At 41.2% G+C, this 25,354-nt stretch overlaps 2 protein-coding genes across 5 annotated transcripts in view; one reads left to right on the top strand and one right to left on the bottom strand.

The window, feature by feature from the left end:
* PILRA (paired immunoglobin like type 2 receptor alpha) overlaps positions 1-4,524 on the top strand; it is a 33,366-nt gene extending 28,842 nt beyond the window's left edge. The window contains exons 7-11 of one of the 4 annotated variants that reach the window (XR_007519609.1): positions 1,639-1,669; positions 2,762-2,811; positions 3,036-3,088; positions 3,262-3,437; positions 4,434-4,524. Coding sequence is in view for 3 of the 4 variants with exons in the window: in XM_049903622.1 (XP_049759579.1) it covers positions 1,639-1,669; positions 2,762-2,811; positions 3,036-3,088; positions 3,262-3,387 (260 nt within the window). In the remaining variant the exon portion in view is untranslated. Of the gene's footprint in view, positions 1-1,638; positions 1,670-2,761; positions 2,812-3,012; positions 3,095-3,261; positions 3,618-4,433 lie in introns of those variants that run through there. The other 3 variants (XM_049903623.1, XM_049903622.1, XM_049903624.1) reach the window with 3 other exon arrangements.
* On the bottom strand, positions 4,341-25,354 carry ZCWPW1 (zinc finger CW-type and PWWP domain containing 1). The gene is made up of 17 exons (XM_049905051.1): positions 25,153-25,354; positions 21,140-21,193; positions 20,046-20,302; positions 19,345-19,423; positions 17,265-17,382; positions 16,788-16,945; positions 16,455-16,577; positions 15,613-15,729; positions 14,753-14,873; positions 14,068-14,143; positions 13,508-13,612; positions 12,589-12,672; positions 11,914-11,980; positions 11,417-11,508; positions 5,798-5,858; positions 5,207-5,338; positions 4,341-4,660 (listed from the first exon to the last, which is right to left on the bottom strand). The coding sequence occupies exons 2-17, from the start codon at positions 21,162-21,164 to the stop codon at positions 4,341-4,343; spliced, it is 1,935 nt and encodes a 644-aa protein (XP_049761008.1). The 5' UTR covers positions 21,165-21,193; positions 25,153-25,354.

The following is a 25,354-nucleotide window of genomic DNA, read 5'->3' on the forward strand; positions in this document are numbered from 1 at the left end:
CATTTTCCAGTTCTTCTGTCTTGACATGATTATTTCCCATCAATCCTCACCCTTTGGTTCATGGGGCGATGAGGGTCTGCCCTGGAAAAATAAGGAGAGAGCAGAATGGACAGGGAATTGGCTCAGCTCAGCAAGCACTGCTTGAGAGCCTCTCTCCTGGGCCTGGCTTGTAACTGGAGAAACAAAGTACCGCACTGACACAGCCTTTAAAGAACCCAGTCTGAGGATAGAGGTCTGCGGGGTAAGGGGTAAGAACAGTCAAGACAAGGCCTAATTGCCTCATATGGAAAGAGCTATATGATAATACCTAATAAGGTTGGGAGGAAGGAGATGTGGTAGTCAGGGAGGGCTTCCCAGAAGAAGTGACACATGGGAAAAATCACAAAGAGTAAAAAGGAATTAGCCAGGTGAATGGGGAAAATAGTAGAGAGGTCACTGTCCTTCGAGGCAAAAGAAACTATTTCAGGAACAGTAAAGTATCTCAGTATCAGTGGAGGAGGCAAGAGATGAGAAAAGAGGCAAAGGACAATGGAAGACGACATTGTAAATCACACCCAAGAGCCTCTGATCCCAGGGGCAGCGTGAATTGGTGAAGTGACAACCTCAGCTTCATGTTGTGGATCCACTATTCTGAAGGCCAAGACTGGGATCATCTAATACAATGGCAGCAGATGGAGGGAAAGGGCAAGCTCCTGGAAATATTCAACAGCAAAACCACTAAGACTTGGTGATTGATGTAGGGTTGAGAAGGTAGGAATAAGTCCCATGTTTTCAACTTGGGGTAAATAAAACACACACACACACACATAAAAACCCATTGCCATTGAGTCAATTCTGACTCATAGCAACCCTATAGGACAGAGTAGAACTGCCCCATGGGGTTTCCAAGAGCACCTGGTGCATTCAAACTGCCAACCTTTTGCTTAGCAGCCGAACTCTTAACCACTATGCCACCAGCGTTTCCAGGGTAAATAAAGTTATGATGTAATCACTGAGTAAAATAGAGAACAGGAGGAAGACCATCTTTGCAGGGAAAAGATGATTAGCTGAGTTTGGGATATGTTATGTTTGAGATACCAGTGTAGGATCAGGGTAGAGATACCCAGCAGAAACCGGAATACATGCATTTAGAGCTCAAGAGAGAGGGCAGGGATAGAGGCATTGGCTATTGCCTTAGTCATCTAGTTCTGTTATAACAGAAACACCACAAGTGGATGGCTTTAACAAACAGAAATCTATTCTCTCGCAGCCTAGGAGGCTAAAAGTCTGAATTCAAGGTGCCCACTCCAGGGGAAGGCTTTCTTTCTCTCTGTCAGTTCTGGGGGAAGATCTTTGTCATCAATCTTCCCCTAGTCTAGGAGCTTCTCAGCACAGGGACCCCAAAGGACACACTTCACTCCCAGCACTTCTTTATCGGTGGTATGAGGTCCCCCTCCTCTCTGCTCACTTCTCTCTTTTATATCCAAAAGAAATTGACTCAAAATACAAACTAACCCTATAGACTGAGTCCTGCCTTATTAACATAACTGATCTCTGGAAGGACTGCCTCGCAGAGCATGAAGAAGCAGGGACGGGCAGGATGGAGAAATGCTGGTCTCCCTGGAGGTGCAGCCACATTGACTATTTTGGTTCCAACAGGTCGACAGACTAAAGCCAAAACTCCTGCCAGGTGAGTGCTTGTCTTCCCAAGGGGGGACCACTGGTTTGGGAAACAGGAAGTTTCCTCGTAAGAACACAACATGAACTATTCTTACAAGGAAACTTCCTGTTTGGAAACAACACAGCCCTTCTCATCCTCCAAATTTCCCAATCCATGTCCTCATCTGTCCTCTAAGGAGTCATGCTCTTAACTTCCTGAGACTCCGTCTCCTATTTCTGCAAAACAAGAACAATAGATCTAAGGGTGCCAGCATAACTTTCAGATTCCCTTTTCTAGAATGTCTCCCCTTTTTCCTCTTGTATCCTCTTTCCTCCCCATTTCTAAACTTTTCCTTTTGTCCATCCTATGTTCTCTCATCTTTGAACACCATCTTCCCTAACACATCTACTTTTCCATATTTTTCCTCTTCTTTCTTGCTCTTTGTCCAATTTTTCCTTTTCCCTTGATGAAATACAGAAAAGGGCCTGAAGGATTCTTCCGCCTTCTGCTCCTCTCCCTGTCTCCTTCACTTCCTAGCCTTGACCTCCCTCTTCTGTACCAGCCCTAGCTCTTCCTTCCTTTCCTTGGAACACTTTCTCTTGAACCTCAAATCTCTCTTTCCTTTTCTCCTGTCCTTTCTTTCCATCACCAAAATTTTCCTTCTCACAGCCTTCCTCCTTCCTCTCTCTCTCCTTCCCCCTCTATTGCCAGGTACCCTTCCTTCAGTGGCCTTCCCTGGGAGCCTCCTCCAGGGACCAAGTCCTGAGCACCTGCCCAGAGGACATGAAACAAGCTTAACTGATTTTTATTGCTCCCAGTTTTAGCCAAGGCAGTGCCAACAGAGAAAACAGGAGCTGACCCTTCCTATTTCTCCTCTTTGTGTCCCTCTCTGATAAAAGCAGCTTCCCTCGAATCTTCAGCCAGCACTCAGGGACCCCTACAGTACTATACAACAAAGGGCCTCAGCTCCTCTCCAGACAGCTTCCTCTGAGAGCCTAAAACCTCCTGAGTATTTCAGGGCAGTTTGGAGAGCACCCCACAAAAGGAACTAGCCCCTGAGGTATGCTTTAACTCTTTTCTGTGCAGCCTCTAATACATTTCCAACCCTCTCGTTCCAATCAGGGAGCCCTTCCAAAACACTGAGGAGAAATATGAGAATATTGGGAGTAAAGGTAAGTCCTTACCACCATCTTTTCCTAATTCCCACCCTTGACCCTTACTATTCTCCAAACACTCCCTACCTTCATATATATGTGCCCCCATCTCAGTATTCTTCTTTCTCCCATTCCTCACCCCATCCATCTCAAATGACCTCTGAGCCTGACCTAACAGATGACCTTACTTCTGAAACCTTCTTCCCATTTCTCTACCCTGGCTGTTACCCACCTGAATCTAGCATACCTTGATTCTTCCCAAGGACAAGATACAGATCCCAAGCTGGACCACAAGGTAAGCAGCTCAGATGAGGGCCTGGAGGAATTAAAGGGAAGCTTGGGGAAGATGGGTTTGGAGTAGACAGACTGTAGCAGCAGCCCAGTGCTCAGGTTGTGGAATCTCTGGCTTAAGACGGGGACAGCTCTGCCCCACTGTCTAACAGCTTTCTTTTTTGGGGACTTGCCCAGGACAACGGCATCGTCTATGCCTCCCTTGTCCTCTCCAGTCCGACCTCCCCAGAAGCACCTCCCTGCCAACCTCACCATGGGAGCCTCCAGGCAGAGACCCTTTACACTGTCTTAAAGGCCAAATGAGTGTGACAGTCCTCTCACCTGAACCAAGACTGAATGACAACCTCCTTCGAGTAAGCTATGCAGAGAGATCACAGCTTCCAGTAATAACCAAGACCAGACTCAGGTGCCTCAGAAGTCAGCAGGTGTTAAAAGGCACCAGGGATCCCAGAGAAACACAGCAATGTACTACAATTCCCTCTTCAACTTCCTCACCCTTGTCCATAAAAATAAAAGTACACAGTTAATTTGTCCGAATGCATCTAAGGAGAAAACTGACATCACCTTCAACTTCTGTCCCTCCCAGCAAAATTATAATAGATACCACACCCAAGACCCCTCCTCTAGTACTTTTTTTCAGTGACTGTCTCAGGCCAGAGAACAATAAATTCCAAATACTGGTAGCCAGTCCAGAACCCCAGGTCTGTACCCCTAATCCAACCATGCTACTTCCCTTACAATAACAACTAGCATGTATGGTGTTAATTGCTTTACGTGTATGACATCACTTAAACATCTCAACAACCCTCTAAGTAGGTGATGTATTCATTTTGAGGCATGAAAACTAAGAACAAGAATGGTTAAAGTAATTTCCTAAGACCATATAGCTTCTAAGTTGCTGAGCCAGGATTTGAACCCAGCATACCCTTCTTAATGTTCTTCCAGGACTCGGGTGTCATTGCCTTCCCCCAGATTCCTCCTATATTGTGTAGGTCAGTCTCCCACCAAAAACAGTGATGTGCCACAGTGACCCTGAGGAGGAGGCAAAGAAGCAAAACGGAAGGATGTGGTTAGAGACAAATGAGGCCAACTAAAGCAGTAACCTGTTTTATTAATACATGAACTATACAACTCTGACTTTAACTTTGTAGCCAATTAACACCACTAAACTTCTCAGGGACCCCACTGAGAGGCTCTCCCTCCTGCACTCTAGGCAAGGGGAGGGAGAGAACAGAAAGAAGGGCAAGGTCACTCAGTTATTCCTCAAATAAGGTCACGGTGAAGTCTTCTTCTTCACCTCTACACTGTGACTGCTCTCTCAGCTCAGGCTCATGTCCAATATCTTCCAGGAGTTGCTCCAGGTCCAGGTCACTGGAAGCTTCATCTTCAGGAAGGACACTTCCAGCATCCCGAAGCAGTGGTTCCATGTACCCAGGACCTTCTTTCTCCACCATGGGGTGGACCTCACTAGGAGTGGGTGGGGCCAGGCCCTTGGGCACCATTCTAGCTTCTCTTTCTTTAGACAAGCTGGTTACCAAAGACTTGCTTTGGGGAGCTTTAAATTTTTTCTTAGAGCCTATATGAAAAGGTGACAAAATTGAGAGTCCTATTAAGTCAGTCTATCCTCATCTCTGCACAAGTGAAACTCCAAGATTCCTATTTCCAAGGAACTTCTGGAAAATATGACCTAACTCAGTAAAAAGAATGTGGACTTTGGAGTCAGAAAGACCTGAATTCAAGCCATGGGTCAGCCATATGCTAGACATGGGTCTTGAAGAAATTTTAGACCCTTTGAGACTCAGTTTCCTTATCTCTAAAATGGCAAACAACCAGCCATAAATATTAAAAAAACTAAACGAAACATGCATGGAGGTACCTATGTAGCCCGTGGCAATACTCAAATGTTAGTTCCCTCCTCCCTACCATTCATCTGTGTCTGGAGTTAATCAAATCAATAACTATTAAGTTTATAGTGTGTTCTGTGTACTACAGTCTGAGAAATGCTTTTTAATTTTTGTTCTTTCTTTAAAGTAATAAAAGCTACAGAAATGTTTTTTTAAAAAATGACCAAGGGATATGAACCTTGTTTTCCCCATAGTTTTTCCCAGGCCTTGATCCTTACTTGGTTGGTGAGGATCTGAATTCCCTTGGCCTTCTTTCCTTGCCATTATGAGCACAGGAGGAGCTGTGGATTCATCTCCCAGAGATCTCTTTGTCTTCTTTTGCAGGGTCCCAAATCGTCCATCTGCTAGGCCTGTATTACCCCCCACCCCAACCATGGAGGAAATTTGTTTATTTTTCTCTAAAAGACAGCTTGGCAAGGGTCTATGGCCTCCCCACATTTAAGTCTCTGCCCTCACCACATCTTCTTCTCATTCTCAATCTAGTCAGCATTTTCATCCCCTATTTTTTCCTGACTGTGCTTTTTTCCTGGATATTTCTCTCCTTATACTTCTCAGAGGCTGCCTTCTCCAGGAAGTCATCCTTCTTGGCTAAGAATTTAAAACATTCCATCTTCAACCTAAGATTTTACAATTCGATACCCAGAAAACCTACAGTTTCCCCAGATGACACTACCAGTTACATCTGCCTGTTATCTCCAGTTCTGGAACTGAGAGAATTGAGAGGGTCAGGCCACCTGCAGTCCCTTACACTCACTGCTTCTGCCCTGCCTGAACAGTGTACCTGGCCCACTCCCAGCTGGCTTGCTTACCTCTTGGTTTGGGTTTTTTTTTCTGTATTTTGGCTGGCTTGGGACCATGCAAAGTTGGATCCTGAGAATAAGAGAGGAAATAAGAAAGTTAAAAATTAAGTCATATAATTTTAATAGAGTGGGATGCTACAAAAAGATGCCTGGACTTAGAAGAGTCAAATTAGTTCTGTGAACCTGATACTGTTTAAGGCGATAGCAACAAAGAGGAAGGTATGTGATCATCTTCCCTTTACATTTAATAGTAGTCAATGCAAGGGTTTACACACAAGGGCAGCAAATAAAAACTAGGCCACAAGCATAGTAAAAATTAGTAAATTTAAAGATACACAGATAACATCATACTCAACGGAGAAAGATGAGAGCTTTCCCCTTAAGATCAGGAACAAGACAAGGACGCCTACTGTTGCCACTGCTATTTAGTATGATACTGGAAGCTTGAGCTAGAGCAATTAAGTAAGGTAAAGAACTACAAGGTATCCAAATTGGGAAGGAAGAATAAAATTATCCCTTTTTGAAGATGACATGATCCTATATATAGATAATCCCAAAGAATCCACAAGAATACTACTAGAGTTAATAAATAAATTCAGCAAAGATCAACACCCAAAAATCAGTCAGGCTTCTATGCATCAGCAATGAGCAATCTGAAAAGGAAATTAAGGAAACAATTCCATTTACAATAAAAGAATAAAATACCTAGGAATAAATTTAACTAAGGAAGTGAAATATTTGTATACCGAAAACTATAAAATATTACTGAAAGAAATGAAAGACCTAAATAAATGGAAGGGCATTCCGTGCTCATGAATCAAAAGACTCAATATTGTTAAGATGTCAACACTACCCAAAGCAATCTATAGATTCAATGTCATTCCCCTCAAAATCCCAACAGCCTTCTTTGCAAAAATGGGAAAGCCAACTCTCAAATTCATATGGAACAGCATGAGACCACAAATAGCCAAAGCAATCTTGCCAAACAACAACAAAGCAAGAGGATTCACACTTCCTAAATCCAAAACATATTACAAAGCTACAATAATCAAAACAATCTGGTACTAGTACACTGACAGGCACATAGCCCAATGGAATAGAATTGACAGTTCAGAAACAAACCCACACATCTACAGTCAATTCATTTCTGATATGGGTACTAAGTCCATCCAATGGGTAAAGAGTAGTCTCTTTAATAAATGGTGCTGGGACACCTGGATTTCCACATGCAAAAGGTGAACCTGAACCCAGACCTCATACCATATACAAAAACTAATTCAAAGTGGATCAAAGACCTAAATGTAACAATGAAGTCATAAAACTCTTAGAAGAAAACACAGGGGTAATACTTCAGGACCTAGTTTTTAACAGTGGGTTCATAGATATGACATCAAAAGCACATGCAACAAGCAGCCATCTAAGATGCATCAATTGGTCTCAAGCCACCTGGATCAAAGAAGAATGAAGAACACCAAGGACACAAGGTGATTACGAGCCCAAGAGACAAAAGGGCCACATGAACCAGAGACTACATCATCCTGAGACCAGAAGAACTAGATGGTGCCTGGCTACAACCGATGACTGCCCTGACAGGGAACACAATAGAGTACCCCTGAGGGAGCAGGAGAGCAGTGGGATGCAGACCCCAAATTCTCATAAGACCGGACTTAATGGTCTGACTGAGACTGGAAGGACCCCAGTAGTCATGGCCCCCAGACCTTCTGTTGGCCCAGGACAGGAACCACTCCCAAAACCAACTCTTCAGACATGGATTGGTCTGGACAATGGGTTGGAGAGGGATTCTGGTGAGGAGTGAGCTTCTTGGATCAGGTGGACACTTGAGACTATGTTGGCATCTCCTGCCTGGAGGGGAGATGAGAGGGTGGAGGAGGTTAGAAGCTGGCGAAAAGGACACGAAAAGAGAGAGTGGAGGGAGAGAGCAGGCTGTCTCATTAGGGGGAGAGTAATTGGGAGTGTGTAGCAAGGTGTATATGCATTTTTGTGTGAGAGCCTGACTTGATTTGTAAATTTTCACTTAAAGCACAATAAAAGTTATTTAAAAAAAAAAAGCACATGCCACAAAAGATAAAATAGATAAATGGCACCTCATCAAAATTAAAAATTTCTGCTCATCAAAGAACTTTATCAACTAGGAGCCCAGTGGCACCATGGTTAAGTGCTCAGCTGCTAATGGAAAGATTGGCAGTTCAAACCCACTCAGTGGCTCCGTGGAGGAAGGCCTGGAGATCTGCTTCCATAAATATTACAACCGAGAAAACCCTATGGAGGAGTTCTGTCAATGGGGTCACTATGAGTCGAAAATAGACTTGACAGCACTAACAACAACAAAAGGTAATCATAAAAGCTGAATCAGGAGAAGGTTGTAACAAACACCATCCTATATTAAAAAAAAAAAAAAAAGATTGGTACTTTAAGATTAGACAGGAAACTTAGGAGGCAGTGATTTTATTTTAATGGAGGAGAAACAATTCAGAAAAGGAAGATGAGAAGGACTGCACAACTTGAAGAGTTTATTCAATGTCACTGAATTGTTCACGTAAAAATTGTCGAATTGGTTATGGTCTGCTGTGTGCATTCTCAACAGCAACAACATAAAATAAAATAAATTGCTTTTAAAAAAGGATTTTATCAGCAAAGTGAAGAGACAACCTAAAGCTTGGGGGTAAGTTTTTGGGAACCATATATCTCACAAGTGTTTAATATCCAAAATATGTATATGCTGTTGTTGTTGTTGTTGTTGTTAGGTACTGTCGTGTTAGTTCTGACTCATAGTGACCCTATGTACAGTAGAACAAAACACTGTCTGGTCCTGCGTCATCCTCACAATCACATTTCTAAGGAGCATTCTAGCTGTACTTCTTCCAAGACAGATTTGTTTGTTCTTCTGGAAGTCTATGGTATATTCAATATTCTTCGCCTACACCATAATTCAAAGGCATCGATTCTTCTTCAGTCTTCATTATTCATTGCCCAGCTTTCACATGCATATGAGGCGACTGAAAATACCAGCTTGGGTCAGGTGTACCTTAATCCTCAAAGTGACATCTTTGCTTTTTAACACTTTAAAGAGGACTTTTGCAGCATATCTGTCCAATACAATATGTTGTTTGATTTCTTGACTGCTGTTTCCATGTGGATACAAGTAAAATGAAATCCCTGACAACTTCAATATTTTCTGTTTATCATAGTGTTGCTTATTGGTCCAGTCGTGAGGATTTTTGTTTTCTTTATGTTGAGGTGTAATCCATACTGAAAGGTGTAGTCTTTGATCTTCATCAGCAAGTGCTTCAAGGCCTCTTGGCTTTCAGCAAGCAAGGTTGTGTCATTCGCATATCACAGGTTGTTAATGAGCCTTCCTCCAATCCTGATGCCATGTTCTTCGTACATTCTAGCTTCTCAGATTATCTGCTCAGCATACAGATTGAATAAATACGGTGAAAGGATACAAACCTGAAGCACGCCTTTCCTGATTTTAAACCACTCAGTATCCCCTTGTTCTGTTCGAAGGACTGCCTCTTGATCTATGTAAAGGTTCCTCATGAGCACAATTAAGTGTTCTGGAATTCCCATTCTTCTCAATGTTACCCATAATTTGTCATGATCCACACAGTCAAATGCTTTTGCATAGTCAAAAAACACAGGTAAACATCTTTCTGGTATTCCCTGCTTTCAGCCAAGATCCATCTGACGTCAGCAATGAATGATATCCCTCGTGCCAAGTCCTCTTCTGAATCCAGCCTGAATTTCTGGCAGTTCCCTTCGATGCACTGCTACAACCGTTTTTTAATTATCTTCAGCAAAATTTTACTTGTGTGTGATATTTATGATAATTTCTCCATTCTGTTGGATCACCTTTCTTTGGAATGGGCACAAATATGCATCTCTTCCAGTTGATTGGCCAGGCAGCTGTCTTCCAAATTTCTTGGCATAGACAAGTGAGCGTTTTCAACATTGCATCCATTTATTGGAACATTGCAACTGGTATTCCATCAATTACTGGAGCCTTGTTTTTCACCAATGCCTTCAGCGCAGCTTGGACTGCTTCCGTCAAGACCATCGATCCTTGATCATATGCTACCTCCTGAAATCTCCATTCTTCTTCTTCTTCCATTGCCATCAAGTGGATTCTGACTCATAGCGACCCTATAGGACAGAGGAGAACTGCCCCGTATGGTTTCCAAGGAGCAGCTGGTAGATTCGAACTTCTGACCTTTTGGTTAGCAGCCTGAGCTGTTAACTGCTTTGCCACCAAGGCTCCGAAATCTCCATTAAACCAAAAAAACCCATTACTGTCGAGTCGATTTTGACTCATAGCAACCCTATAGGACAGAGTAGAACTGCCGCATAGGGTTTCCAAGGAGCGGCTGGCGGATTCGAACTGCCAACCTTTTGGCTAGCAGTTCTACCTCTTAACCACTGCACCACCAGGGCCCTGAAATTTCCATTAGGGAGATGCAAATCAAAACTACAATGAGATATCATTTCATACCCACTAAAACGTCTAAGATTAGAAATTCAGAAAGTAACAGTTGTCGGTGATGCTGAGAAATCGGACCCCTCATCCATTGCTGGTGGGATTGTGAAATGGTACAACCACTGTTGAAAAAAGTTTAGCACTTCCTCAAAAAGTTAAACATACAGTTCCCATATGATCTAGCAATTCCACTCCTGAGTATATACCCAAAAGAATTTAAAAAAGAAATGCAAACAGACACTTGTACACCAATATTCAATGCAGCATTATCTGCAATAGCCAAAAGGTGGAAACAGCCTAAATGTTCATCAACAGATGAATGAATAAATAAAATGTGGTACATACATACAATTGAATATTACTTAATCATAAAGAGAAATGAAGTCCTGATACATGTTACAACTTGGATGAAAACATTATGCTGAGTGAAATAAATCAGTCACAAAGGGACAAATATTGTATGGTTTTGCTTACATCAAATATCTTATAAGCAAGAGTATAGAAACCAAAGTCTATCAGTAACCACTGGTAATTACCAAGGGCTGGTGAGAGGGAGGGGAAAAGAGGGACTCACTGCTCAGCGGACACAGAGCTTCTGTTAAGAGTGGTAGGGCAATTTGGAAGTGAGTAATGATGATAATGGTCAACCAACATGATAAACATAACTAATGTCACTGAATTATACACATGAAGAACATTGAAAAGGCAAATGATTTGTTACATATTTACCACAATAAACATATTAAAAGATAATGTAAAAATCTATATTTCATATGCTTGGAAGAGAGAAGCTGAGGAAACAAGTGAATAAATATCCTAAGTGGCCTCATAGGGAAAAAGGGAGAGTGAAGGGACGCAACCTGCTAATCTCTGAAGTTGCTCCTTTAAGAACCAAAAAAAATACATTTAGAACTGAGATTATCATCAAGAAAGAAGTTTATAGAGATGTGAGAAATTAGAACAATTGAGGAAGAGACCTGTAAGAGATAACACCAGTCAATCTGGGCTACCTTGAGACACGGACAGGATGAGTCCTTGGAAAATTAAATCTACATAACCAGATGCCCTATAGGAATCTCCTAAAAGGAAACCCCAAGATCTTTATTTAAACCAACAGTTAAGGTAAATCTTACTTTGTTTTCTTCCTCCTCTTCCATCTCTGACTCCACTTCCTCTTCTTTCTCCAAGCAGGAATCTGGGCTGTTAGGCGCAGAAAGCATTAAGTCTAGAACAGAAAAAAGAAGGTAAGGGTAAATAACTTATCCAATAAAACAGTAGGTGAATTAATGAAGCTGATCCCAGAGAATCAGTATTTTCACTCCACCCTTCATGTCAGTGGTATTTTCTTCATAAAACATGATCCCAGATTATCATGGTTCCACCCTTTCAAAGTCCACCAGTATCCAACATGCACCCTCCCTCCCCACCCCCTTTTGTTTATTCTCTCCGTGCATTCATCCATCCGAGATACTTGGTCAATGACATTCACAGAACGCCTCCTACAGAATCCAGAACTAGGCTGATACCGGTGGATATAAAACAAAGAAAAGCTTCAATTGCTGCCCTCAAGAAGGGATCCCTTCTCTCCCTCTCCACTCCTCACCCTGTAATGGTCATCCAGTTATCCTACCTTTTCCTTCCCCAGTACTGTCAAATCTGTTGTACCGGCTGCGGAAACCAAATAAGTTAACCCGCTCCTGTTGAAACCAAGAAACGAAAGCATCATCTACCTTGGGAAATGTAGTCCACTACACTCCCAAGGGTTATTTTTGTCCTGTCTTCTAGATTTTAATAATGAAGATTTTTATTTTCATTTTCTATACCATTTTCACTTGGAATTTCACGTTAGGCTTATCTGGATTTTCATGGAGATTAGATAATTATAATATCTTTTTCCAATTTATTTCATTTATAATTCAATAAATAAGTGGGAAGGAGAAATTCAGTTTGTCATTTTCCACCCTGCCCCATTCCCAAAGGCAGAGTTTGAGGGTAAAAACTGACTGTGCAGAAAACAGAGGTTAGGACTTAAGAGTATCTGAGACTCAGAGCTAAACAGGGAGGTAGAATGGTCCCTACCACAAGCTGTCTCTATCTGAGCTGACAGAGGGCCCCACTTGTCAAAAGGCAGGGAAAGGAATGGATGATTAAAGGAGTCAAGGGAATCTGGCCTGGGAAGAAAAGAGTAGTTCTAAGACTATAATGGGGAAGGACAACCTGGTTTTCTGCAGTGTGACATGTATGGTTTGTTTTGTGTTACAAGTCCCAGAGAGGAAAGGGTATGTAGGTCTGAACACTCTCCCACCTGAATGCTGATCTGTTCTGCCGCTTGAGCCATCATTAGGGCTGCCCCCAGTTTCTGTCTGCAGTCCTTGTTCCTGCACTTTTTCTGAAATGGAAGATAAGAGTCAATGATAAATACTGACCTGAAGATTAAAGTCAGTAATAAAAATTAGGGAGGTGACCCCAGTACACTGCTACTCACCATACATTGTCTTTAACTACATTTATTTCCAGTTTCTGGTAATAATATGATACTCCCATTCTTAATCTTTTGGGGTCAGAAACATCCTCCCTGCAACAAACCTCTACCAATTCCTAGCAGTATTTTCAACCAATATTTTGGTATCCTCTCTAAAAGGAATCCCATGGAAATTTGAAAAGACAAGATGAAAGAAGTTCAAGTGATTTCGCTTTCAAGCTTCTCAGAAGATTGTTTAGATCCGGATGCCTGATATATCTACTGCCTGAGCTGCTGGGCCTCTGCTCATTTGTAACCCAAAGTGACTACTGGGAGGATACGTGATTTAGCTAATCCAGTGGTTCTCAGTGAGGGCAGGTTTGCTCCCTAGATGCATTTGGCAGTATTTGGAGATACTTCTTTTGGTTGTCACAATGTGGGCCCAAAATGTCAATAGTGCTGTGATTGAGAAACTGAGTTAACCTATGATCTCATTTCTGCCACACGGGCTTTGGCTAAAACCAGGGTTTTCAAGAAGGCTCCCTCTGTGCAGGCAGGGAAGGAGACTGAGAAAAAGCAATACCCTGCTGCAATCCCGGTAGAAAGAAGAGCCCCTCATGAATAACCTCACCCTTGGCACACTTGGTCAGACAGTGGACTTTCTCCCAACACAGCTTCCCCTGGGAGAAAATCAGGTATAAAAAAAGGGAAGGTTTAGTTTTCAGGTTCCCTGTATCATGACTGATTCCGGAAGGTTGCTTACCACTCCAGCTAGCTCCAGGGACAGCTCCTGAAAGTTCTTTAGCATGTTGACTGGGATCCAAGCACGAGAAACTGTTTCTCCAAAAAATGTCACGTGGTACTTAGACTGAAATAAAAGATGGTTCTGTAAGGGCCTCCTGTCCTTCCCCGTGCTTTGGCCTTCTAGCCAGAAAAAGCAGGGGAAGAACTGAGAATTCACAGTGAAGGAGATACCTGGCCTCATCTGCTCCCTTAAGCCTGACTCACTGACCCTACCTCATTCCATTGTTCTTCCACTCTGACTTCAGGAATCATAGTCAAGGTATATTTATCAAAATCATAAATGTCCTAGTAATGAACACTTAATTAGATACAAGTTTGTTTCTATGTGTGAATACTTATGTCTGTATTTGTTACTCTAGTTCAGTGTCTGTTTCTGCTTATGTCTGCGGGCTGTATCTATGTTTGTAACTCTGTCCATCTGTTAGAATGGATTTGTTCGTTACTTTGGCCTGAGCACCTGCCTCCCCCGAACTTCTTGCTTCATAAGGGAGATGAACTGTTAAGTGAGAGGAAACTCACCGGCAGAGAATCAAGATGAGAAGCAAAAAGAAAATATTCCCCCAGGTCAGGATCAGATTCTACCATGCCTGGCCACCTGGAGAAGATGGATGGTGCATGGGAAGAAAGAGAAGGGGTTGAATGAGCAAAACAAAAACTCATCAATATATATGTACAGAAAAGGGCAATATGTTTTTCAAACAAAAGATCCCAAAGATAGACCCCCTCTCAGCCCTCTCCAGTGGCTGCTACCAAATGACTGAAATGACTTCCATGCACATACAAAAAAGCTAAGAATCTTCCTAGTAAACATACCTCACCCTTCCACACCTTCCCTCAGTCCTGAGAACAAAATCTTCTGACTAGGGACAATTCCAAAGAAGAAACTGTCCTACCCTTCCTTGTTTTCTTTACTTTGTATGGCTCTCACATCCAATGTTAAAAAATGCCCTAAATCTACCCTCCCCTTTCTACCTACTGTCAGACTCTTGTTTATATAGAGATACCACCTCCACCCTACAAACTCTAGAAAATATGCTCTTTCAAAGCCTCCAAGCTCAGTACTTTTATCTTCTCCCTCACCCCATGCTCTTTCTAAGACAAGTGCCATCCCCATTATAAACACTTTCCATTTCCTCCCCTTCCTCCTTGAATCTACCATTCCCAGGTTCATGAAGAATGCTCGGACTAGTTCATGGTGACCTACCAGGGGTAACCATATTGCTTGGCCCAGATGATGGATCCTGGGATGTAGGAGGCATAAGCCACATCACTCTCATGACCTGTCCAGGTCTCCTCAGGAATATCACAGCTATTATACTCCAAATCTGCCAAAAAAGAGATGGAATGAAGGGAAGAGAAGAGGCTCATCATGTGAAAATACAGATGAGGGCTGGGGGGAGGCAAGAGATGGGACCAAAAGAGCATCTGGGAGAAGGGCATGGAGGAGGAAGAATAAAGATCCAGAGGGAAAGTGCAGCTAGAGCCAAGAGAAGTAGAAGTGCTGCCTCCGTATACTCTATGGAAAGTGATTACAAACATCTGCTCTTATCGCACTCTGTCTGGCTCTGCTCCCCTCTAACTAACACCACGACAGTAACTTCTATGAGACTGCTTCCTCATCTATGAAATAATTGAGCTGGACTACATTGCCATAATCCTTTCTAATAAAGTTTCATTCTAGAATTCTAAGCTCACTGGATCACTCTCATCTGCTTTCCCCCATATAGCCCATTACCCTCCCTATCCACCAGCCCAATGTCAATAATCTAATGAGGATCAACAGGGTCAGACCAGGGCTGAAGAAAATGGAATTCACTCAAAACATAAGTTTAAGATTCCAGGCCTTCCCCTATAACATAACTCTGCAGGATGTCTTCCTCCAGCTCACTGCACCCAGATTCATCTTGATATGATACGAAGACCCCTTCCTCTCTTCCAAGCACTACAAGGACCACTTGTGTGATAATGACACCTATGTCATATTTAATCTAAAGGATACATGCAGAGAAAGAAAGGAGAAGAACAATAAAATCTGGAAGAAAAAAAATTTCCACTCCATTCTACCTGTATTCTGGTCACAGGACCAATTATCTGGAAGAGCAGAGGGGTCTATATTCCCATGCAGCCGCCTCCATTTCTCACAGTTTGGGGAAGAACACTGGACCCAGACTAGACATTGACCTGTGACAGGAAAAAACTGAAAGACTCAAAAATATGCTCTTCCTTCTATAATATAACTAAAATTAATATAAACCTCTGCCCACCAACAAATCACACAGGCCCAGAGACCTTAGAGATCAACTAGTCCAATCTCTGACTTAAAAATGGAAAACCAAGGCTCAGAGAAGATAATGGACTTGAAGAAAATCATCCATTGGTGACAGAGGTGGACTCAGGACCCAGGTTTCACATCCCAATGTTTCTCCTATACCAAGCTATCATCTCACCTCCCATCAAGGCACAAAGGAGTTTTTCTAGTACTGACAGTACTTTAAATAAAAAGGTTGTCTGGCCTCTTTCCCCGTAGTACCTGGTTCTCTGTCACTTTCAAAAAGTTCTTTTAAAGGGCTAACCAGCATTTCTTTTGTATACAACAACCAGAGTTCTTATCTAAATAACAACTGATTTACTTGTCACTAAATCATCAAGTTGTGGCTTTGGGGTCAACAGGCTCACCTTCTTCCAAAAGACCCAGGTCTAAGTCTGTCATTTCTCAATCAATTATTTACCCTCAGTCATTGCTCACAGGCTAAGCATTCTTTTTATCCGTTACCTTCCAAATCCCCACACTTCTCTGTATCCCCACATCCTCTAAGCTGATCCAGTGCCCCCACACAGCTTCCCTTCTCTCTTCCATCTCCAATTTTCAAGCCCACAGGGGTTTTCCAAACCATAGCCAAACTCACCAAAACCACCTCCCTCTCTTTTTTGCTGGTCCCTGATCTGAGAATGATTCTGAACTGTTTTCTTTGGTTGGTCTTTCTGTCTGTGCTCATGTTCACCTCGGAATTTCTCCAGTTCTTCATTTCCTAGAAAGATAAGGCAAAAGGGTGGGGAGTTGAAAAAGAGAAACTGTATAGATAGTATAGGCCAGTGAAAGATGGAAGAAGAATCATAGCCTAATAGTTTCAAGCCTTCAGCTGGAAATTCTTGGCCTTCCCGCTATCCCTTACCCCAATTTCCCAGAGTACCCCACTTTCCCGTCAGCCAAATGACAAAGTATACCTGATCATACTTACGAGCTTCCTTCTTTCTTTTGTTTAATGAGAGTTTATCGAATTTCTTCTCAGAAGGTGGGGGATCTGGCTGGCCTGGCTTAGATGCATTTATCTCACGGACAACTCCATTTTCCTGAGATGCTGAAATCTCTGGAGTATGAGGTACAATAAGCCTTTCTCTGAAAATAAGAGTTTTTGTGTGTGTTGTTGTTGTCGTTGTTTTTAATGCAAAGGTAGAAAGGAGAACTTTGCAGCACGCTTCTTCTGAAACAACTCACGAGTAAAAGTTAGGGGAACAATAGAATCCTTGGCCCTCTAGAGCCTCCTGAGGTCATATTATCCATCTACTTGCCATTTACTTGCCTATTTTTCCCAACTTAAACAGGCATGTTTCCAGAGCTAAGAGAAATCGATAGAGAGACAGACAGATAGACAGATCACTATTCACCAATGTTAAATCTACCCTGTGATCAACTCACCTCATTGAGAAAAACTTACCCCTCAGCATTATCATTATCCACAGTCACAGAGGCAATCTCTGGTTCCTTGTCTGATTGGGTACATGCTATGGGCTGGGCACAGGCTGTTTCTGCCAAACCAAGGCCAGATCCTACCCCTCCCAAAACAAAATATTATAAGCAAAGAAACAATAAAAGAAAACAAATGCTCCATTATTTCCGAACTGTCTCTTTTACTAAAATGTCTCCCACCCTCTGGGAACCATGGTTTCGGGGGACATCTGGGCCAACTGGCATAACAAAATTTATTAAGAAAATGTTTTGCACCCCACTTTGGTGAGTGGCATCTGGAGTCTTAAAAGCATACGAGCAGCGATCTAAGATGCATCAATTAGTTCCAACCCATGTGGAGCAAAGAAGAATGAAGAACAGAACACCAAAGATACAAGGAAAATATTAGCCCAAGAGACAAAAGGGCCACATAAACCAGAGAATCCATCAGTCTGAGACCAGAAGAACTAGATAGTGCCCAGCAATGACCACCCTGACAGGGAATACAACAGAGAGTCCCTGACAGCAGCAGAAAAGTGTGGTGCAGAACTCAAATGCACATAAAAAGACCAGACTTAATGGTCTGACTGAACTAGAGGAACCCCAGAAGTCATGGCCCCCAGACTCTCTGTTAACCCAGAACTAAAAGCATTACTGAACCCAACTCCTCAGACAAAGATTAGACTTGACTATAAAACATAAAATAATACTCGTGAAGAGTACGTTTCTTAGTTCAAATAGATACATGAGGATAAATGGGCAGCTCCTGTTTGGAGGGGGGATAAGAAGGCAGAAAGGGATAGGAGCTGACTGAATGGACACAGGAAACCTGGGGTGGACAGGAGAGTGTGCTGTCACATTATAGGGATTGCAACTAGGGTCACATAATATGTGTATAAATTTTTGTATGAGAAATTAACTGGAGCTGTAAACTTTTACCTAAAGCACAATAAATAAAAGAGAAAAAAAAATGCCTCCCACCCTTTGCCTGGAAAAACCCTTTGGCCTCTTGTCACAGACTAAATTCTCAGAAAAAATTACAAATCTGTATCTTTTTGCAAGCCTTTCCAGACTGATCTGCCTCATTCCAGGATAGTCAGGTAATGTTACTTTTATTTTGTATACATAATGGAAATTATATGTACTGCATTTTGTATCAATTGTTCCTCAAACTCCTGCCGGAGTACAAGTACACCTGAGAATGACTAAAAATGTCAGGCGATTCTCCTTAGCCTCAATGACTGTACAGAGAAGCCTCAGGGCCTACACTATAGAGTTCTTTAAAAATCAATTCCCTGAGCATATGCTAAAATGGTACTGGAAACAGAAATATACAAAAGTAAATGGAGACTGAGTTCTTCAAATGTGGGAAACACAATTTATCATTTCTAAGGGGTTTGTAAACACATAGAAATGAATTTAAATTGCAGTTTAAAAATCTGGGTGAGACTATATTTAAATTCTGAAATCAGTGTAATACAAACTTTTCTAAAAGTCTATACAGTCATGCATCGCTTAATGTCCACAATACATTCAGTGAAATGGGACATTGTGTGATTTGGACGTTGTGTAAACATCATATTATATACAGGCACTTCCCAGGTTATGAACCCGTAGTTATGAACCAATGCTGGTAAAGCCAATTATAATAAAAATCCAGGTACATACAATGGTCATAATAACAAATGGGTGCTACTTTACGACATGCATCAAAACATTATTTTTAATGTATTATTATGTTAAAAATGTTATAGAGTATCTGGAGGTGTTTCTTTAGTGTTTTTTTATGCATAGAAAGGTACACTATATAACCTTATGGGACCACAGACATATATGGGGTCAGGTGTTGTCCAAACGGGTGTTCTGAAGCACATGACTGTATCCTTTATCTAAGGTGGTTTACCTATACTCCCACTGATAACAAGTTAAATTTTTTTCAATATTTCAAAGTTCCATGGAATATTTCCTTACTCAGGAGGTGAGGAGGAAAGCCATCAAGCTTACTCTACACCTCAAATAACAGTCACTTTGTGCAACTGAAACCCTGTTTCTCTCACTACAGGCCATACCCAAGCACTCCTGTAGGGACTTCCGTAGCACAATCTGGACAATCTCTTCAAATTCTGCATTGGTAAGACTTCCTCTTTCCTGTAGAGACAAGCATAACCAAAAAAAAAAAAACACAAACGCACTGCCGTCAAGTCGATTCCGACTCATAGCGACCCTATAGGACAGAGTAGAACTGCCCCCATAGTTTCCAAGGAGCGCCTGGCAATTTGAACTGCCAGCCTCTTGGGTAGCAGCCATAGCACTTAACCACTATGCCACCAGGGTTTCCTGAGACAAGCATAGGAGACTAAAACTACTTATCTTTCCATAGCTGTCCTCTATGACCAGTCAGGGAAGCCTCCTTTAGACAAGGCAGGAAGTTCATAAGACAGAGTATGAAATCAACATATCTAAGAATTCCATAAAGGCTATCCCAGATCTACTGGGAATAAAGGAGTCATAGAAAAGGAAAACATTTATAAAGTCTCTGTCCACTTCTACCCCCACCTTCATCTGACCTCGACCCATTTTTTTCCTGCTAAGTGCTTTCATCCAAGCAATTTTTACCTCTTTGAGAATAAAACAGAAACCCCCAAAAGGAACAAAAAACTGAAATTTTGAGATGAATTTCCTCAATGTGAAAAGATTCTGTTTGTCTAGTTTGGGTGGAGAGTGGAGAAAGAGGGACTGCCCTACTAGAGCCCTTCCATGTTACCAATACCTTTTCTGCTTTCTTCTTTGGTTGCTTGTTGTATTGATCCTTTCCTTTCTTCTCTTGGCCACTGCCTTGACCATTCTCTGTGGTTGCTTTCTCGTTCTTCTTCTCCAACCTGGCCTTTGGCAGGCTTGGATTGCTCTCTACCTCTGGTGAACTGATCCTCAGGGTGTCCGCCTTGAGTGAGTTAGGGCTAGAGGGCATCAGTCTACACAATTTTTGTGTAGGTGGGGCAAAGGTTTTCCTTGGTTCCTTCCCACATTCTGAAACAAATTTGATCATCACATGGAATTTACGAACCATATAATCCAGCACAGATGCTTCCAAACATTGCCCACTGACTGTCCGTATCAGGTTTATCTGGAAGAGCTTTTAACAAATTCAGATTCCTGGGCCTCTCTTTCCCCTCTCCAACCCTAAGATTTTGATAAAGTAATCTGGAGTGAGGCCCAGGAATCTGTAATTTTATCAGGCTATCTAGATGTTTCTGGTATCCTGCCAGGTTTGGGAACCACTGAATAATTCAAAGGAGATAAACATAAACAAGCGGGAAACTGAATTATTCAAATGTGAAATTTTTAATATGCTGATTTTAACTTTGGACAAAATTTTATGGAATACTGGGTTAACAAAAAATAATTTTTTTAATATTTTTTAAATAAAACTAGAGATGGCAGAGAGTTTCTACTTACAGCATTCCTCCTGCCTTACCCTTTAGTCAAACTATTCAAGGCCCAGCTCTTATGCCACCTTCTCCACAAAAACTACACTGATCCTCCCAAGTAAAAGTAATCTCTTTCTTCTGAGCTTCTATAGTGCTTTGCACGTCCCTCGTGACATTTACCACATTCAACCTTATGTTATAGATATTTAAATGTCTTTTCTCTCCCTACTAAATCATATGCTCCTTGAGTACGACTATTTCTAAGTCATATTAAATCGTTCAAAGTATCTAACAGTATAGTCATTTGAACACAGTAGACACAAAATGCATGTGAGCTGAGCTGCCCTTATTTTAGCAAGGGTGTCCTGATAATCAATGGCTGAGAAAGAAAAAAATGAGAGAAATGCAAAGCAAACCTCGCTCACTCTTGACTCACCTTCTTTATTCTGTAATGTTGTCATCTTTCAGCCCTAAGACTCTTCTTTTGCCTCTGTTAGAAGAAAGAAATTAAATGCTTTGACTGATTAAACATAATTTTAAGCTTTCTTCTCCCCTTATGTTCTGGAACTCAGGATCTCCTTGACTAGGATCCCTGAGCTACATTTTCTGCCTTCTAGTCTAGGTAGACTAGACTCCTACTTCTTCAGCAATGCCAACTACACACCAGGAAATAGAGTTACTATTTTAAAAATTAGCAATGGTCCTTAGTGTTTTAAGTGCCTAGAACCGTGTCCAAAGTGAGATAGGCACTCATAGGCAGAAGTAGTAATAGTAGTGATGGATGAATAGGTAGTAGTAAAGCAATGATAGTAGAGTTTTGACAGTCCTATATTTTTTTTAGGAGTTAAATAGTGAGAGTTTTCTTTGAGGGATGACCTCATTTTACACGGTTCTCCTAAATACTTGGACACAAATAATTTGGCAAATCTCCGACCTAATTCAGAGGTCTCTATGCATACAGAGAACATTATAATGTAGGTTTTCCCTTTAACTTAGATCTTCAAGTCCAATAAATTTCCCAATGTGCTGGATTCTAGCCATCTGTATTCACGGCTCTACAATGTCTGGTAACCAGTAGAGGTCCCCAGAGAAACTAGCAGTAAGAATTTAGCACCTTTACTTGATATTCACAGTTCATCTGCAGTAATGTGTTCACAGATGCTCTATAGTACACCAATATGTTTTTTTTCAAATACTACCGATAGTGCAACTAATAGTAACAGCTAACATTTATTGAGCACTGACTATATGCTTTACCCTTTACATATTTTACACAAATAATGTACACGTTACACTTGTGTGTGTGTGTGTGTGCCAACCATGCAACCCCCTCACGTATTATTTTCCTAGGCACGCTATGTGCGTTATATGTGTGGACACGTAATTTACGTGGACACATTATTTGAAAAAAATACATTATATCATCTCATTTAATTCTTACAATAAATCTATGAGATAGATAACATCTTACACTTGGGGAAACTGAGGCTTAGAGATATTAAGTAACTAATAAATGACCAGGACTAGGGTTCCTCTGATTTTGAAGTTTGTGCTATTAACTATATTACACTGCATCCCAACAGTCTAATTCAGTGCTTCACAATCATTTTCATATTACAGCACACACAGAAAGCATTCATTAAAAGTACACATTGGAAACACACACAGAATATGATATTTGTAATGTAAAAGGACCAGGCTGCTCACAGTCATAGGCAACTGAAAGGCAGGAGTAGAGGGCCTCAAACCACACCAAAGGCTGAAGAGTTCTAGCTCCGCACAGCTATAAGTCATTCATGGCACTACAGGGTCCTAAGATGAGTCCTGGGAAGCTCCAGTAATTTGCACATTTTTCCCATTTACACTTTCCCACTACTGATAACTCTACCCAGTTGTGAGAAGATAAATACCTTTTGTTTTACCAACCTGAACTTCTTATAGACCTTCTACCTGGTTTTCTTTAGGCTTAGAACATATAAACCATTCTTAGTTTTCTAAGAATTACAAGGAGCATTGTAGCTCTAGGAGAGCATCTAGAGGTCATAAAGTTCCACTACCTCTTTTTTACAGAAGAGGTTACATGGCTTGCCCAAAGCAAGCCTGGTAACCATGGTAGAGTCAACATGACCCCAGGCCTTGTGCCTCTAAATTCTACTAATAACTCTTCTATTCTTCTCAATGATCTTATTACTGGCTGTTGATTTTGAACATTTTGAAGTCCCTGTACCGGAAACTCACTCTTCCAACTCTACCATCTCCCACCAAAGAGACTCAAAAGCAGCATAAAATGGATCCCCTTGTTCAAGGTAAGGATTCCTCTCTCTACATCCCAAGGTGAACTCAAAAGCTGTTAAGGGTTTGACTTAGTGTGGCCATAGCATGGCTGAAGGTGTTTTTAAAAGTAATTATCCTTTGTCATTTTTCTGTTCCGTTTCATACTTCTATAAAAAAAAAAAAAATTCTATAAAGGTGAACAATTCAGATGTGCTGTTGTGCAGCAACTACTTTTCCTTTCTATTAAGGAGCACATTTTCTCACTATTTCCATCTTAATTCATCACCACCAAGCCCCAAAAGTATTTGTTCCAGAAAAGACAAGTAGGAAATTAGGAGAGAAACACTGCAGCAAATTTTTCTCCTTCTTTATTATAATCTTAAATATTATAATATAAACCCTCATATATACATTCCATATAATCCTAGAACCTGAATAAAATTAGGGCTGCAAGATGTATATTAATTTGACCACAAGTAAGCAAAAAATCAAACTAAACCCATTGCCGTCAATTCTGACTCATAGTAAGCCTACATGACAGAGAAAAACTACCACCATAGGGTTTCAAAGGCTGTATTTCTTTATGGCTGCCACATCTTCCTCCTGTAGAGTGGCTGGGTGGGTTTGAACCTCCAACCTTTCAGTTAGCAGCTGAGTGCTTTAATCACTGTGCCACCAGGGCTCCTCCACAAATGACAAACATATCTTATCCTGGACTCCAGAATTCCAAGAAAAAGAAGCCCCTGTGAAGGTAATCTAAATTAGAAGAGCTATACTGGGAAAAGCAAAATGAAAATTAGTATGCTTGAGATTATAATATTTGATTTTTTAAATATATACCTATGCAATACACTTGCATATCTATACGCTATCACTGGAAGAATACATGAGAAACTGTTAAAAGTGCCTCTGGGGAGTGGAACTGGGTGGCTGGGGACAGAGTAGAAGGAAACTTTTCACTGTGTCCCCTAAGTATCTTTGGCATTTTATAACATACATACATTACCACTTCAAAAAATGACTTTTTAAATTTTAAATTCTTTAAGTAAAATAAAAAAAGAGTATTTTAATCAACCTAAAATGCAAAACTTTCCAATATTTAGGCTCAAAATCTTATCTAATCCTGTACAGACCTATCTAGGCTAAAGTGTGCTTCTGGAGCCCCAACGAACTAGATAAAATTATGGATCGTTGTTGAATTAATAAGATGTAGTAAATCTATAAGAAGTGATGTATAATTAAAAAAATAATAACAAGTTGCCCTTGAGGACATCCAATTTCTTAGATTTAGAAAATCTATAGAGGGTTGGCTGTACAGAGACTACAGGCAGATTTATTTTATCAGCTAGTTTGCTGTTTTTATTTCATCTCTATTCTCTCTCTAATCCTTCTTCTCACTGTACAAGAAATGTTAATGGCATTTCAGTTTCTTTTGGTCATCTGTTAGATTCCATGTGACCTCACTCCCATGTGGCCTTACCTGATCAGATGGGGTGTCTACACCTGACCCAAGGGCAACTCATTGAAAACATGAGTACAACTAATTAGAGTACTTTGTTGGGAATTTAGAATTTGCAAAATTGAATACTAGAGTTATTATTGTTGGGAACTCCAGGCAACAGGTGAAGAGCAGTGTGGTCAAGTAGATCATGCAGGGTCAGAAGAGATGGAGCCATACATGCACGTGTAAGTGAACAGGCAGAAAGACAAACTGCAAAGGAGAATGGAGCATGCGGGAAGAGAGGATGAGAGACAGAAGAGGGACAGAATGAGAGGAAATAAGAGTGAATGTACACTTTTGGCTCCCAGTCCCTGGTCTCTGCTCTCTTGAGGTCAACTACACTTCAGTCTCTTTCTTTTGGTCTCTGTGAGATTCTTCTGAATCCTTGCAATAAACATTTTGTTTCTTATACCGAAAAAAAAAAAAAAAGTTGTCCTTGAGTTGATTCTAACTCACAGCGACCCCATGTGTATCAGAGTAGAACTGTGTTCCATAGGGTTTCCAATGGCTGGTTTTCCAGAAGTAATTGCCAGGCCTTTCTTCCAAGGCACCTCGGGGTGGATTCAAATTTCCAACTTTTTGGTTAGCAGCTTACTGCATTAACCATTTGCACTACCCCTTAATCTAGATTGGGGGTATGATGAAGAACATTACTTTTAAAGAAAAGCTCTAACCTGATCCAAAGAGAATGGAAAGCCAGAGAGTCACTTTCTGACACTGTTCCTCTGTTTCAGACGAATTCTTCCACAATAACAAATATTAAAAGCTAATAGAGAGAGAGAGAAAAAATAGACAGTTGACAAATATACAAAATGACTGTAGGCACTAGACTCCGGAATAACATTTGAGGTTTTAATTTGTTTTCTCACCTTAGAT

Source organism: Elephas maximus, chromosome 12 (genome assembly GCF_024166365.1).
Source record: "Elephas maximus indicus isolate mEleMax1 chromosome 12, mEleMax1 primary haplotype, whole genome shotgun sequence".
Classification (NCBI taxonomy): domain Eukaryota; kingdom Metazoa; phylum Chordata; class Mammalia; order Proboscidea; family Elephantidae; genus Elephas; species Elephas maximus.

Excerpts from the sequence above, each read along its gene's own strand:
- ZCWPW1 (XM_049905051.1), bottom strand. The coding sequence starts at position 21,164 with ATGACAACATTACAGAATAAAGAAG. Across the intron at positions 11,509-11,913 it reads CAGTACTGGGGAAGGAAAAG|ACTTAATGCTTTCTGCGCCT; the intron begins GTAGGATAACTG and ends TTTCTGTTCTAG. Across the intron at positions 4,661-5,206 it reads TTCAGATCCTCACCAACCAA|GCTCTAAGAAAAAATTTAAA; the intron begins GTAAGGATCAAG and ends CTTTTCATATAG.